The following is a 14,370-nucleotide window of genomic DNA, read 5'->3' as shown; positions in this document are numbered from 1 at the left end:
GATTTGGCTAAATTTGATCTTGATTTTATTGATGTGAGCATTCCGTCCACTAAAGCAGAGTGCAGACCTTTTACAGCTCACAAGAATCTTCTTGAGATGCTGTGACCAGAAACTTCTTCAACCTTTAACTGACCAGGTGATGAGATACTGAGCTTGTTCCTCAGATAACAAGGACACTATCTATGACTGGCGGCCACTAGATGGTGCAGTAGAGAGAATACTGGGCCCAGAGCTAAGAAGCCCTGAGTTCAAATGAGATCTTAGATACTTAGTAGCTGTGTTACTTAATGACTACCTGCTGTAGTTTCCTCAACGATAAAAATGAGACAATAATAGCACCTACCTCGCAGGTTTTTGTGAGGATCAAATGAGATAATATTTGTAAAGTACTTTATACACTGCTTAGTACAAACTAGGTGATTAATAAATGCTTATTCTCTATGACTGCTCTTATACCCAAAAAGTTTTGTGGGATTATTTCTTACTTAGCATAACTTTTTAATATGCCATGCCATGCAAATAATTGGAAATTAAGGGGATGCTCATCAGCTGGGAAATGGTTGAACAAATTGTGGTATATAGCTATGATGCAATACTATTGCGTTATAAGAAATGACAAGCAGGAGGCAATTAGATGGTACAGGAGGACTTCAGTTCAAATCCAGTTTCAGACACTCAATACCAGCTGTGTGACCTTGGACAAGTCATTTAACCCCACCTGTGGAAGGAAGGAAGGAAGGAAGAAAGAAAGGAAGGAAGGAAGGAAGGAAGGAAGGAAGGAAGGAAGGAAGGAAGGAAGGAAGGAAGGAAGGAAGGAAGGAAGGAAGGAAGGAAGGAAGAAAAGGAGATAGGGAGGGAGAGGGAAAGAAAAAGAGAGAGAGAGAGAGAAAGAGAGAGAGAGAGAGAGAGAAAGAGAGAGAGAGAGAGAGAGAAAGAGAGAGAGACAGAGAGAGACAGAGAGAGACAGAGAGAGACAGAGAGACAGAGAGAGAGAGAGAGAGAGAGAGAGAGAGAGAGAGAGAGAGAGAGAGATGACAAGCAGAATGCTTCCTAAAAAGACTTATAGGAACTGATGAAAGGTAAAGAGAGTAGAACCAGAACACTGTACACAGCAATAGCAATATTGTACATTTATCAATTCTGAATGATTTAGCTATTCTCAATTATATAATGATCAAGACAAAGCTGAGGAACCTACGATGAAAAATGCTATCTCCCTCCAGAGAAAGATGGAGTTTAAAGCAGAAAGAATTTTGCTGTTTTTTAACTTAAAAATATTTACTGTTTTTTTTTTTTTTGTTGTTGTTGTTGTTGTTGTTGCTGTTGTTTGTTTGTTTGTTTTGGCTGAGGTAATTGGGGCTAAGTGACTTGCCCAGGATCACACAGCTAGGAAGTATGAAGTGTCTGAGGTCACATTTGAACTCAGGTCCTGCTGACTTCAAGACTGGTATTCTATCCACTGCGCCACCTAGCTGCCCCTATTGTGTTTTCTTTCACAACACAATTATGGAAATATTTTGCATGATTACATATTTATAACCTATATCATATTGCTTGCCTTCTCAATAAGGGGGAAGGAAAGAACAATGGGAGAGAATTTGGAATTCAAAATTACAAATAAATAAAGGAAGAAAGGTTAAAATTTTTTTATATGTAATTGGAAAAAAATTTAAATGTTTTTAAAAGCTCTGTGCCATAATGAGGTATCAGAGGAAGATGTTGACAGTGGCTAAAATGCTTGTGAAGCACCTATTTGTCATTTCTAAAGGTCTGTAATTCTGCAAAATTTATTGATTAAGCAAACACTTTTAAACTTATCTTAATAAAGTACAAAAACTCATGGATTTTCTGGTTGCTCTTCCCTGCCAGTTATGGGAAGTTTTTCTCTTATCATACTGGTCTAAGGAACATACATATTTATTCATTTGAGTCCTATTTGTAAAACTATTGGGAAACGTAATCATTTTTAGCTTAAGACTTTATGCATTAGAACATGATTATAACAGTCATGGGGCCTAATTTTTTGCTAAGAAACACAAAACCTATGAGATTCAAATGTTCACATGCACACACATATACATACACTCTTAGGAAAATAATGTATTTTAGCTTATATAGACAGATATCAAAATAGAAGTAAATTAAGGAGACTTTAGTTAAAACAAATGATCATAATTCATTCATTCAACCCCTTATGAAAGAATTTACTATGTATAAAGCACCGAGCTGAGTGCTGGCAGAGATAAAGAGATTTATGGCCGCTCAGTCTATTCATTTAGTTCTGAATACACCTAATTATATTGGGCAGCAAGGTGGCACAGGATAGAGTAGGCAAGCCCGAGTTCATCTTTGTGAGTGCAAATTCTGCCTTCAGTCACTTTCTAGCTGTGTGACCCTAAGCAAGTCACTTAACCCTGTTTGCCTCAGTTTCCTTATCTGAAAATGAGCTGGGAAAGTAAATGTCAAAACACTCCAGTAATTTTGCCAAGAAAACCTCAAATGGGGTCATGAAGAGTCAAACCGAACTGAAATGACAGAAGAACAACAAAACTCAGTCTCTGACCTAAGTTTGGCATAGGGGATATGACACATAGATAAATATATAATACCATATGATAAATATAATGTAGAAAAGAACAGCTGCTAATCACACTTCCCCCACTTCTGAGAGCTCATCATATTAATAAAGGATTTAGTGCAGACTCTCCACCAGCTCAGCAGATTGCAGCTCAGCAATCAGCCCAAGAGAGCCGTCAGCCTGAGCCTCCCTCATAATAGCAATGGCAGGGATGTACCAACATACCTGGCAAGGGATTGCTAATCTATATATAACGTATCCTTCAAAATTCATCTCCTCCAAGAATTCCTTCCCTGATAATAATGGTACTAATGTTAGTTGTTCAGCTCTTCCCAATTTATAGAGCTCAATTCTGAGCAGTAGGGAATACAAACATTGTTATCCCTATTTAACAGATAAGAAAATTAAAAGAGAATAAAAACACATGGTTTTATGAAGGAAGATGTCCTGAATACATGTAAGGGTTTGGGGGACAGTTTTTAATTATTCTTTTCCTTCAAGTTCCATAAGCACTTTGAACAAGCAAACCCTTTAGATGTAGAAACAAAGACATTTGAGTCAATAAAAACTGAGAAAAGGAAGCAAGTCAACCAATTTGCAGAGTCAAGTATCCCATGAATCTAAATGGTTCTTCAAATGAATGGACTGTTACATATATACTTCAAAGGATGAATTACTCACCAGTTGTTGCTCTAAGGGTGGAACTGAATCATGATGACCATATATTATTCCAGGATTATACTGGCTGAAAAGGACTGGATAGAACACCTTTTTCCCTACAAATCAGAAAACAAACATTTTCTTAATTTCCCATGCAGGTCTTGTGCATTAGGTGATAGGGCCAGTCCAAGACCCAGGCATAAAACTGAGCTCAGCTCCCCTGTTACTTCTGGCAGCACAGGTGGCTCAGCCTAAAAGGACTCAGGCTCTGGGGTGAGGAAGTAATTGGCTTTATTGGTACCTTGGACCTGTAATGGTGGGAAGCTGGGCATTGTCAAAGACTAGCCAATGAGCTGAAAGTGCGACCCATTCAGTAGGATTAAAAGAAGCAATAATCACCCCATGGGTAATTTTTTCCTTTTCTGCCAAGCATTTAGGGACTCTCAGATCTCAGGGCTAGTTTTGTTAAGCTTAGTAATCAATCCATTGTACTTTTTTTTTGGTAAGGGACAAATTATTTCAAGAAATTTGTTTTCAGTTTAGTTTTAAAGGATCTGATCCATGTAGAGTAACAATTTCCTTGAAACATGACCTGAAGACAAAAATATAAAGAAAATGAATTTTTAGTACTATTAGAAGGGGGTTTTATGTGTTTAGATTCATTAGAGAGGTCTAGGATTGAGAAGCCTTTGTTACCTAGTGGCCAACTAGATGGTGCTGAACGTAGAGTTCAGGAAGACCTGAATTCAAATTCAGCTTTAGACACTTACTAGCTTTGTGATCCCGGGCAAGGCGCTTAATCTCTGTTTGCCTCATCTGTAAAATGGGAATAATAATAGTACTTATCTTCCAGGATTGTTGTAATGATAAAATGGGATAATTTTAAAATACTTAGCACAGTCCCTGGTACATAGGAAATGCTATATAAATGTTAATTATTATTATTATATTGTCTTTGTCATTTTCCACTGCCCCTATTGTCATAAGGACAAAGGCACTCATTAAAGGCTACGTTTCATCATTGTAGCACAAGTCCCTCAATTCTATGCCACATGTGTCACTAAAAGGGTCTGGGGACCTCATATACGGTGTGTAGGATGGTTCCTACAGGCTCATAACCACATAAAAGCATAGAATCTCTGCTTCAAGAGGACAAGACTTTGGGGGAAGCCATACCTGGCTGTGTGTTCAGTCTACATGTGTTGAGGAATTCCGAGGTAAAGTAGATATCGACATCACAGAAAAAGAGAAGAACGTTGCTTCCTTTCCAAACTCGGGCACCAACATCGAGCCCCTTGCCTCTTGAGAACTCACCACTCAGCTGGATAAATGTAAAATTTCTGAAGTTGGCAGCCCTGTATGAACACACAAAATAACTTGAGAATGAAAAAACTCCATCCAATTGCCAAATTTCCTGAGTGAACAGTAAACTTTTAGAAAAAGGGATTTTTGTGTGTCTTGTGGAGATGGCAAGGGAATAATGTCATTCAGGTGATAATCTACTGGAACTTAATGTTATGTTTCCTTATTAAGTCTGGGAGCCCTAAGTCAATCCAGGCATCTCTGGAATGACTGCTAACTCACTAAAATGTTCTCTTGATTTAAAAGTATTATGTCCAGTTTATTTTATATGTCTATTTATTTCTTATTATTCTGGCATTTGTCCTGCACTGTCCGTGTCATGTTGACATTCCTGAACCAATATTATTTTTGGAGAGATTAAGGCAATGTACCTTGTGGTATCGATCATCAGCAACCTCACATACCCAAAAGCAACATAATCACATCAAGAGGACCCCAAGTGCAAATACAAAGTTACTGTCTATCCTCCAAATTCCCCCTCTTAGGATACTTTCTTTTTTCTTTTTTTTTTTTTTTAGTGGTCAAAAATATGAACAGTTTATTTTCTTTTTTTTTTTTAAATTTAATTTTATTTAATAATAACTTTGCATTGACAGAATCCATGCCAGGATAATTTTTACACAACATTATCCCTTGCAATCACTTATGTTTCGTTTTTTTCCCCTCCCTCCCTCCCCCCCCCAAGATGGCAAGCAGTCCTATATATGTTAAATATGTTGCAGTATATCCTAGATACAATACATATTTGCAGAACCGAACAGTTCTCCCGCTGCACAGGGAGAATTGGATTCAGAAGGTAAAAATAACTCGGGAAGAAAATCAAAAATCAAATAGTTCACATTCGTTTCCCAGTGTTCCTTCTTTGGGTGTAGCTGTTTCTGTCCATCATTTATCCAATGAAACTCAGTTAAGTCTCTTTGTCAGAGAAATCCACTTCCATCAGAATACATCCTCATACAATATCGTTGTCGAAGTGTATAATGATCTCCTGGTTCTGCTCATCTCACTTAGCATCAGTCCATGTAGGTCTCTCCAAGCCTCTCTGTATTCATCCTGCTGGTCATTCCTTACAGAGCAATAATATTCCATAACATTCATATACCACAATTTACCCAGCCATTCTCCAATTGATGGGCATCCATTCATTTTCCGGTTTCTAGCCACTACAAACAGGGCTGCTACAAACATTTTGGCACATACAGGTCCCTTTCCCTTCTTTAGTATTTCTTTGGGGTATAAGCCCAATAGAAACACTGCTGGATCAAAGGGTATGCACAGTTTGATAACTTTTGGGGCATAATTCCAGATTGCTCTCCAGAATGGCTGGATTCGTTCACAACTCCACCAACAATGCATCAGTGTCCCCGTTTTCCCGCATCCCCTCCAACATTCATCATTATTTTTTCCTGTCATCTTCCTCTTAGGATACTTTCAATAGCACTAGTCTTAAACAGCAAGGATTTCCCATGACAAATGTCAGACAATAAATATTGTTCTTAAATATTCTTTCCACCACCCTTCTGTCAGCCATACGCACATCTTCCCATACTTGCTCCAAATCACTGATTGGATAGTTTTCTAAAATGTAGTAGAACTTAGGCAGGAGCTCAGAGAAACAAAAACAAAACAAGAATGCTTCTTGGGTGTTAGACACTGTGTTCAATGGTATAGATAGGTAAGCAGGCGAGAAATGATTAAGGGAAACAAAGTTTGTTTTAAGACACAGGTCTCCTTTCCTAAAGGAAACCAAAGTCTGTCTAATTTGTAAGATAAAATATAAAAAACACTACAAGTTAAAAAAAATAATTCAGAGGTTAAATAATTTGAAACCACATGATAAAACACAGATTCTTAAAACATAAACTGTCAAAAGTGGAAGAAACTATAGAGAATATGCAATCTTATTCTTCATTTTAAGGATGAAGAAATTAAGATCCAGCAAGTTTTAAATGACTTACGCAAATATCTATATAATAAGTGGTATAAATATGTACTGTGCATTTGAAAGAAGGAACACTCATAAATCAATACTTATGGTATAAACCTAAAAATGGGGGGGGGGTAAAGAGGGGAGGCTACTGAATTGGTTGATTAATTATAACGCCCTATTTACAGTGATAAAATGACATACCCCAATGCATATTTTAACCTAGTAAGAACACATCTCAATCAATCAAAGGCTTTAGACTAAGCATACAAAGTCCATAATCAATTTAGATATCTCTGAAATATTAATTCAGATGAACTGGATTAATGCTATACAGGAAGTACATTCATATTGGTTGAGGAAACTTGGCAATAAAGCAGAGAACCAATTTGGAAAAAATAGAATTTGAGTCAATGGTGAGCCAAGTGGAACTATTTCAGCCAATTTCTGAGAAAGAACTACTTCAGGGTAGGGGAAAGTGTGCTTTGGTCTTAGTCTTCTTGTCCCCTCCTTCTCCACTGACCAGACTTTTCCTTCTCAGAGGATTTGTAGTTTTTATCAATGACCTAAGAACATCTGCAAGGCAGTAGTTCCTAGTGATATTGTCAGCATCAGGATTTCAGAATAGACAATGCCATGTGGATGGAATGATTTAAGAATTGTACAAGGAGGGGGTAGCTTGGTGGCGCAGTGGATAGAGCACCAGTCCTGAAGTCAGAAGGACCTGAGTTCAAATCTGGCCTCAGACAGGTAACACTTCCAAGCTGTGTCATCCTGGGCAAGTCACTTAACTCCAATTGTCTCAACAACAGCAAAAAATAAGTGTACTTCTGAGTAATCCTTTATGAGTACTTTATGAATAATTCACAAAGGAGAGCTGCGAGTTATACCTTTGCCACATTTGATCTCTAAGCTTGAGACTACTTTCCTTGTCCTCTGTATGTACTTGTGGGAAAGTGTGTCACAGAGTTTTGGAGGGATGTTTTATACCAACTGTACCTTCTAACACTTTCAGATTCAATTGCAAAGCCTTTAGTATCTATTTTTTCTGAATATACATTAACAATTTTATAATTATTGAATCCAAATTATATTTTAATATTACTGCTTGACAGAAATTTTCTGCAATCAGTCAATTAATGCGTTTATATTCTAGGCATTAAGTTAGGCAGTGGGGACACAAAATCCAAAATGAAACTTTAGCCCTCTGCCCTCAAAACACTTAAAATCTAGCAAAGGAAAACACAATGTTCATTTGAAATAAAGTCAAAAATGAATACAAAATAATTTTAAAGAAAGGCAATAGCAACAGGAGGAAAGTGAAATTCAGGAAAAGCCTTAAGCAGAAATTCAAGCTCAGTCTTAAACAAAGAATGGGATCTTAAGAAGAAAAGGTGGGAAGGAACAGCCAACACAAGGCCTAAAGATAAAAAATGGAGCCTTGGATATGAGGAACAATAAGAAGATCAGTTTGGTTGGACTATAGTGCATGTTAAGGGGAATAACAACATACGATAATATCAGAAAGATTGGATAAGGCCAAATTTTCAAAGGCTTTGCCATTATATATGATCCTAGAGGTAACAGGGAGCCACTAGATTTTACAAGGCAAGATGACATGAGTGAATTTTAGGAAAATCATTTTATGGACAGGAGCTAGAAAAGCTGAAGTAAGGAGACCAAACAAGAAATTATACCAACGGCACAGATGAGGTGATGAGGGGCTAAAATTAATTGGTGGCTGTGTGAATTTAAAATGGGAGATGTCATGAAGGTACCACAGAAAGAGGATGACCTTAAATTTATACGTGAATGACTGGAAGTGCCTTCAACAGAAGCAATGATGTCTGAAAGAAGTATGGGTTTGGGGGGAATGAGTTTTGTTTTGGACATGTTGAGTATGAAGCTATTTAATTATTTTGTGAAAGAGTCATATAATTTAATATCATCTATTTACGTCAAGTGATCAATATGATACTTCTATTCCCACTTTGTCTTGTGACCTATACACAGGTCTCTTCAACAGAGATAATAGGGTAGGTCCATTAGAATTACAAGGCCTGCTTAAGCTGTCTCTCTGAAAAATGGCATGTATTGTATTAGTTATTCTAACATGATTGTGTTGGTAGTATATTTCAAATAGAGAACATTTTCCTATGTGGATAAAAATTATTCTAGAATTCTCATTATACTTGGGACTATTATGTATTTCTGTAAGATACTAAAAATCAAGAATGTCAAACTAAATCAATATATTAGTCAATACAATTAGGTGGGGCAGTAGATTTGGAATCAGGAGACTCATCTTCATGATTTCAAATCTAGCCTTGGACTCTATTGTACTAGCTGTGCATCATGGGCAAATCACTTAATTCTCTTTGCCTCAGTTTCCTCATCAGTAAAATGAGGTAGAAAAGGAAATGGTAAGTCACTGCAGTATCTTTGCCAAGAAAACCTCAAAATACGATCCCATAAAGCTGGAAATGACTAAAATAATTAAACAATAACAACAGGTAATGTAAATATAATGATGGTATCAATAGCAGTTGTATACCTGTGACTTCATCGGCATAAGAAAACTTGCTCTACTGATTTAGAGTGGCAACTACTGCAATTTATAACTATAACAAGTTGCCTGAGGTAGTGAGAGATTAAGTAATCTGTTTAAGATCACATAAATCAATATGTATAGACCAGATCTTAACTCATGTCTTCTTGGACTCCAAGAGATGGGTTGGAGTTAGGTCAACCTGGAGACAATGTTAAATTTTTCAGTGTGAGCATTTACACCTTGAAAATCGACAAATCCTAAAAATCAGGCTTGATTTATTATTCTTTTAATTGACTAGAATTAATAAAGTGATGAAGAAAATGTCAACAAATCAGATTAAACAAAAGTATGTTGTACATTTTTGGAGAGCAGGTTGTTAAACATTTATCAGCACACCACTGGCAACATTCTGCTTGGTCACTTCTTATTTTTCCAGCACAAAATGCAATTCAATTAAAAATCCACACAGTCTTTTGGGAAGAGCCATCAGATACTCCAAATGAAAAATGGGTTAAAAGCAAATATATGATGATCTGAAATAGACAACAACCATAAACATATCACTGGGAAAAACTGAGCTGGGAAAAGTACCACATTACATTTTGGAAGAAGTTCTTAAAACTTCAGAGTATTTATACTGATAACTAATGGAGCAAACTACAGGGAATTAGAAGAGCATCATCTTCTTTGTTAGATTGTTTGTTTCTATGAATTTGAATATAAAGCCCCAAGTTTCTGTCAGGTATATTCATACACATTTAATTTATTGACTAAGAAAATTCCTTCAAATTGTCTTCTTTTGAATGTTGATTTTTAATTCTCTTCTCTTCTGAAATAGATCTAGAGGATGGAGATGCTTCCATTGCAAGGAGTCCTTTTTAGGAAAAACATGACTTTCTAAAAGCTATTGTTTCAGAAGACTTCATCTTGCTAATTGACTTGATTTTCTTAACACAAGAATAAAATTGACAAAGGATCTTGTTTATTCTGGTAAAGGTTTATCCTCATAAATCAGGAAACTGTTTTTAATATATTAATATAGCACTTAATACAGTTATCCTGAATAACTGCAGCATTTTCCTTTTAACCCTAGATAGGAGCCAATATTATACACAAGGCATTGTCATAAACCTTTACAATGCCTGGTACAAGAATCATTGCTAAATTTTGCCTATGGAGGAATTGAAAATCTATGAAGAATTTCAGTTCACTTATCAGTTTTAAATACTGGTATTAAAAAATTAATATTTCTTCTTCAGGAGGAAGGGAGAATAGGATTTGACTTAATTTTCATTTAGATCTAATAAAGGCTCCTTAAATTCTAAACGAAGTTAACAGTATTGTATGTAGGTCATCAAAAAATTGCAAACCTGATTAAGTCTCAGTGTTCATTCAGGAATATATCACCTTCTCTACTCATTAGAAAAGAGCTGAAGGCTTACTGTTGTTCTTATCAGTATGTTTCATAGGAAAGTTTCATAAAAGTTTCATACTAAAATACTTTTAATTTTTAAAAATTAACTGATCCTTAGAGTAGGTCCTACTATCTCCCTCTCTCCCTCCTTCCATGCTTTTCTCCCTCTCCTTCCTCTCCCTCTCCTCTTTCTCTCCTCTCTCTCTTTCTCTGTCTCTCTGTCTCTGTTTGTCTCTGTCTTTCTCTGTCTCTTTCACACACACACACACACACACACACACACACACACATCCTATAGGATATTTCCACTTTGCTTGATGCCCTGGAAGCTCATTTGTTTTGTCAGTACAAATTCAGTATTTCTAAAACTTGAACTCATCACCTCCTCCTCTTTCTAGCGATAAAAGAAAAAGGGGGAAGCTGGGGAGAAGTGGGAGTTTCTTCCCCAATTTTGCTATTTCCATCAATGTTTTATATTTTTTAAAAAAATTTGTATAGAGCTGTTAGGGGTGTTTAACCTTTTTTTTTGTTTGTTTGTTTCTTCATGGATCCTCTGACAATCTGGAGAAACCTATGGATTCAATTTTCAGAATCATGTTTTTAAATAATAGAAAGAAATGTCAAATTTCAGTTAGAGGTTGTTGAAAATAAAGATGTGTTGTTTTTTTTTTTCTATCCAAGCTATCCATAGATTTCGAAAAGATTTGTGGTAAAGATTGCTGTTGCAGGACTGCAGTTTAGATGAGATGATTTCTGAGGTCTTTTTTAACTCCTGGGTTCAATTATTATTTTTGCTTAATGCCTGAGGGTCCCAGGGTTTCTAGCCCAACTCTACAGTAACAGGGAACTTAGTAAGTTTTTTTATTGTTTATTTTTTTTTTACTATCACCCCTATTTTTGTTTAATAATATAACAAGGCAAAGGCAGACACATATATGTGGATGATAGGTACAGCATACAAGTTAGGGCATGGAGTGGTTTAGGGTTGGATGACAAGAGTGTATTTGTGAGTGGACTGAGGATAAGGGAGAGAAACTATGGAAGATTCATGACTGCTCCACTCAGAGCTAGTGTAGCTACAGCAGCTTCTAAAATCGAGTTAGAAAAGAAATACATCTTGTTATCCTGTCAAGAAACAAAGCAAATGGACACAGGGTATCCGAGAGGATGGAATACAAGCTTTAACTAATTAGAATTCACCATTCAAGCTCAACACCCTTACTACCTTTTCATTCTCTCTGTGGTCATAGATTGGAAAAAAAATTTTTTAAAGGAACGAAAACTGGGAAGATTATTCTCTTTTTTGGCAGGAACAAGCAAATCAATCTCCATAAGCAAGTGCCGATGAGACCCACAGTGCAGGAGTAATCAATCATTCAACAAGTATTTACTAGTATATGCTATGTGCCAGGCACTATATGTCTAGTCAATGGGGATGCAAAAGTAAGAGTTTTTGCCCTCAAGGAGATTATCTGTAGCAGGGAGAGACAGGATACATACATACATACATACATACATACATACATACATATATAAAATGGATACAAAATGACTGGGGAAATCACTCTAGCAATAAAGGGGATGAGAAAAAGTCTAATGTAGAAAGTGTTGCCTGAGGTTAGTCCTGAAGGAAATTAGGGGTTCTAAGTGAGGATGAAGGAGGTTCCCCATTCTAAACATAAGGGACAGACAATATAAAGATGAAATGGAGCATCACAGATAAGGAATATAAAAAAGACCAGCTTGGCTGGACGATGGAAAGCAAGAAGGGGAATAATGTATGTATAATAAGGCTTGAAACTCAGAGACAGGTTGTGAGGAGCTTTAAAGTACTAAATAAAGGAGATTACATTTGATCCTAGAACTAAAAAGGAGCCATTAGAATTTGTTGAAAAAGAGTGTCTGATTTTCAGGCCCATGTGTTAGTTAAGATAATGAGATTTAGAGCTGGATAGGGTCTTCAAGGTCATCTACAGCAGATCTAGCTTGCAGATACAGAAATTGAGGTCTTGGAGTTCTGTCCAAGTTCATACAAGTTCTAAGTAGCAAAGGCAGAATTCAAATCCAGACCTTATAACTACACTCATATAAACCACACTGGAGTTTATGAGATATTGATTTTAGTATGAAAAGAGATAACAGATAGAAGCATCCTAATCCCAATATGTCTCTGAGAAAGAAAATTAAGCTCACTTATGATGTTTTTCTTAGTTAGAAGGGAGATAAAAGAAATAAACCACATGGACAAGATAGATACAGCTAGATAGTAGTACAATTGGTGGATTCAAAACTTATTGTATGTTCAGACATAAAGATTAGTGATGAATGGCAGTATTAAGCTTTACTTATTATTTTAAAAAAGAAACAACCTTATTGAACACTGACTATATACAATGCACTCTGCAAAGTAGCAGATAGCAGGGTTTTTGGAGTGGAGAGATCCAGAAAGTTAAGGGAGAAATACAAATGAGCAATCCATTCTTTTTTTTTTTTTTTTTTTATAATAAATTTTATTTTATTTAATAATAACTTCGCATTGACAGAATCCATGCCAGGATAATTTCTACACGACATTATCCCTTGCAATCACTTATGTTTCGTTTTTTCCCCCTCCCTCCCTCCTCCCCCCCCCCAGGATGGCAAGCAGTCCTATATATGCTAAACATGTTGCAGTATATCCTAGATACAATACATATTTGCAGAACCAAACAGTTCTCATGTTGCACAGGGAGAATTGGATTCAGAAGGTAAAAATAACTCGGGAAGAAAATCAAAAATGCAAATAGTTCACATTCATTTCCCAGTATTCCTTCTTTGGGTGTAGCTGTTTCTGTCCATCATTTCTCCAATGAAACTCAGTTAAGTCTCTTTGTCAGAGAAATCCACTTCCATCAGAATACATCCTCATACAATATCGTTGTCGAAGTGTATAATGATCTCCTGGTTCTGCTCATCTCACTTAGCATCAGTCCATGTAGGTCTCTCCAAGCCTCTCTGTATTCATCCTGCTGGTCATTCCTTACAGAGCAATAATATTCCATAACATTCATATACCACAATTTACCCAGCCATTCTCCAATTGATGGGCATCCATTCATTTTCCAGTTTCTAGCTACTACAAACAGGGCTGCTACAAACATTTTGGCACATACAGGTCCCCTTCCCTTTTTTAGTATCTCTTTGGGGTATAAGCCCAATAGAAACACTGTTGGATCAAAGGGTATGCACAGTTTGATAACTTTTTGGGCATAATTCCAGATCGCTCTCCAGAATGGCTGGATTCGTTCACAACTCCACCAACAATGCATCAATGTCCCCGTTTTCCCGCATCCTCTCCAACATTCATCATTGTTTTTTCCTGTCATCTTAGCCAATCTGACAGGAGTGTAGTGATATCTCAGAGTTGTCTTAATTTGCATTTCTCTGATCAATAGTGATTTGGAACACTCTTTCATGTGAGTGGTAATAGTTTCAATTTCTTCATCTGAAAATTGTCTGTTCATATCCTTTGACCATTTATCAATTGGAGAATGGCTTGATTTTTTATAAATTTGAGTCAGTTCTCTATATATTTTGGAAATGAGGCCTTTATCAGAACCTTTAATTGTAAAGATGTTTTCCCAGTTAGTTACTTCCCTACTAATCTTGTTTGCATTCGTTCTGTTTGTACAAAGGCTTTTTAATTTGATATAATCAAAATTTTCTATTTTGTGATTGGTAATGGTCTCTAGTTCATCTTTGGTCACAAATTTCTTTCTCCTCCACAAGTCTGAGAGATAAACTATCCTATGTTCCTCTAATTTATTTATAATCTCGTTCTTTATGCCTAGGTCATGGACCCATTTTGATCTTATCTTGGTATGTGGTGTTAAGTGTGG

At 36.4% G+C, this 14,370-nt stretch overlaps 1 protein-coding gene across 1 annotated transcript in view; it reads right to left on the bottom strand.

Annotated features, from left to right (window-relative positions):
• Positions 1 to 14,370, bottom strand: part of CSGALNACT1 (chondroitin sulfate N-acetylgalactosaminyltransferase 1) — a 111,721-nt gene that overhangs the window by 20,767 nt on the left and 76,584 nt on the right. Inside the window, exons 4-5 of the mRNA XM_051975643.1 lie at positions 4,415 to 4,593; positions 3,260 to 3,354 (exon numbers count right to left, since the gene is read on the bottom strand). Coding sequence (XP_051831603.1) covers positions 3,260 to 3,354; positions 4,415 to 4,593 — 274 coding nt within the window. The remainder of the gene's footprint in view (positions 1 to 3,259; positions 3,355 to 4,414; positions 4,594 to 14,370) is intronic.

Source organism: Antechinus flavipes, chromosome 2 (assembly GCF_016432865.1).
Source record: "Antechinus flavipes isolate AdamAnt ecotype Samford, QLD, Australia chromosome 2, AdamAnt_v2, whole genome shotgun sequence".
Lineage (NCBI taxonomy): Eukaryota > Metazoa > Chordata > Mammalia > Dasyuromorphia > Dasyuridae > Antechinus > Antechinus flavipes.
Note: the sequence above shows the minus strand (reverse complement) of the source record. Positions and strands in the feature narration are given on the sequence as shown.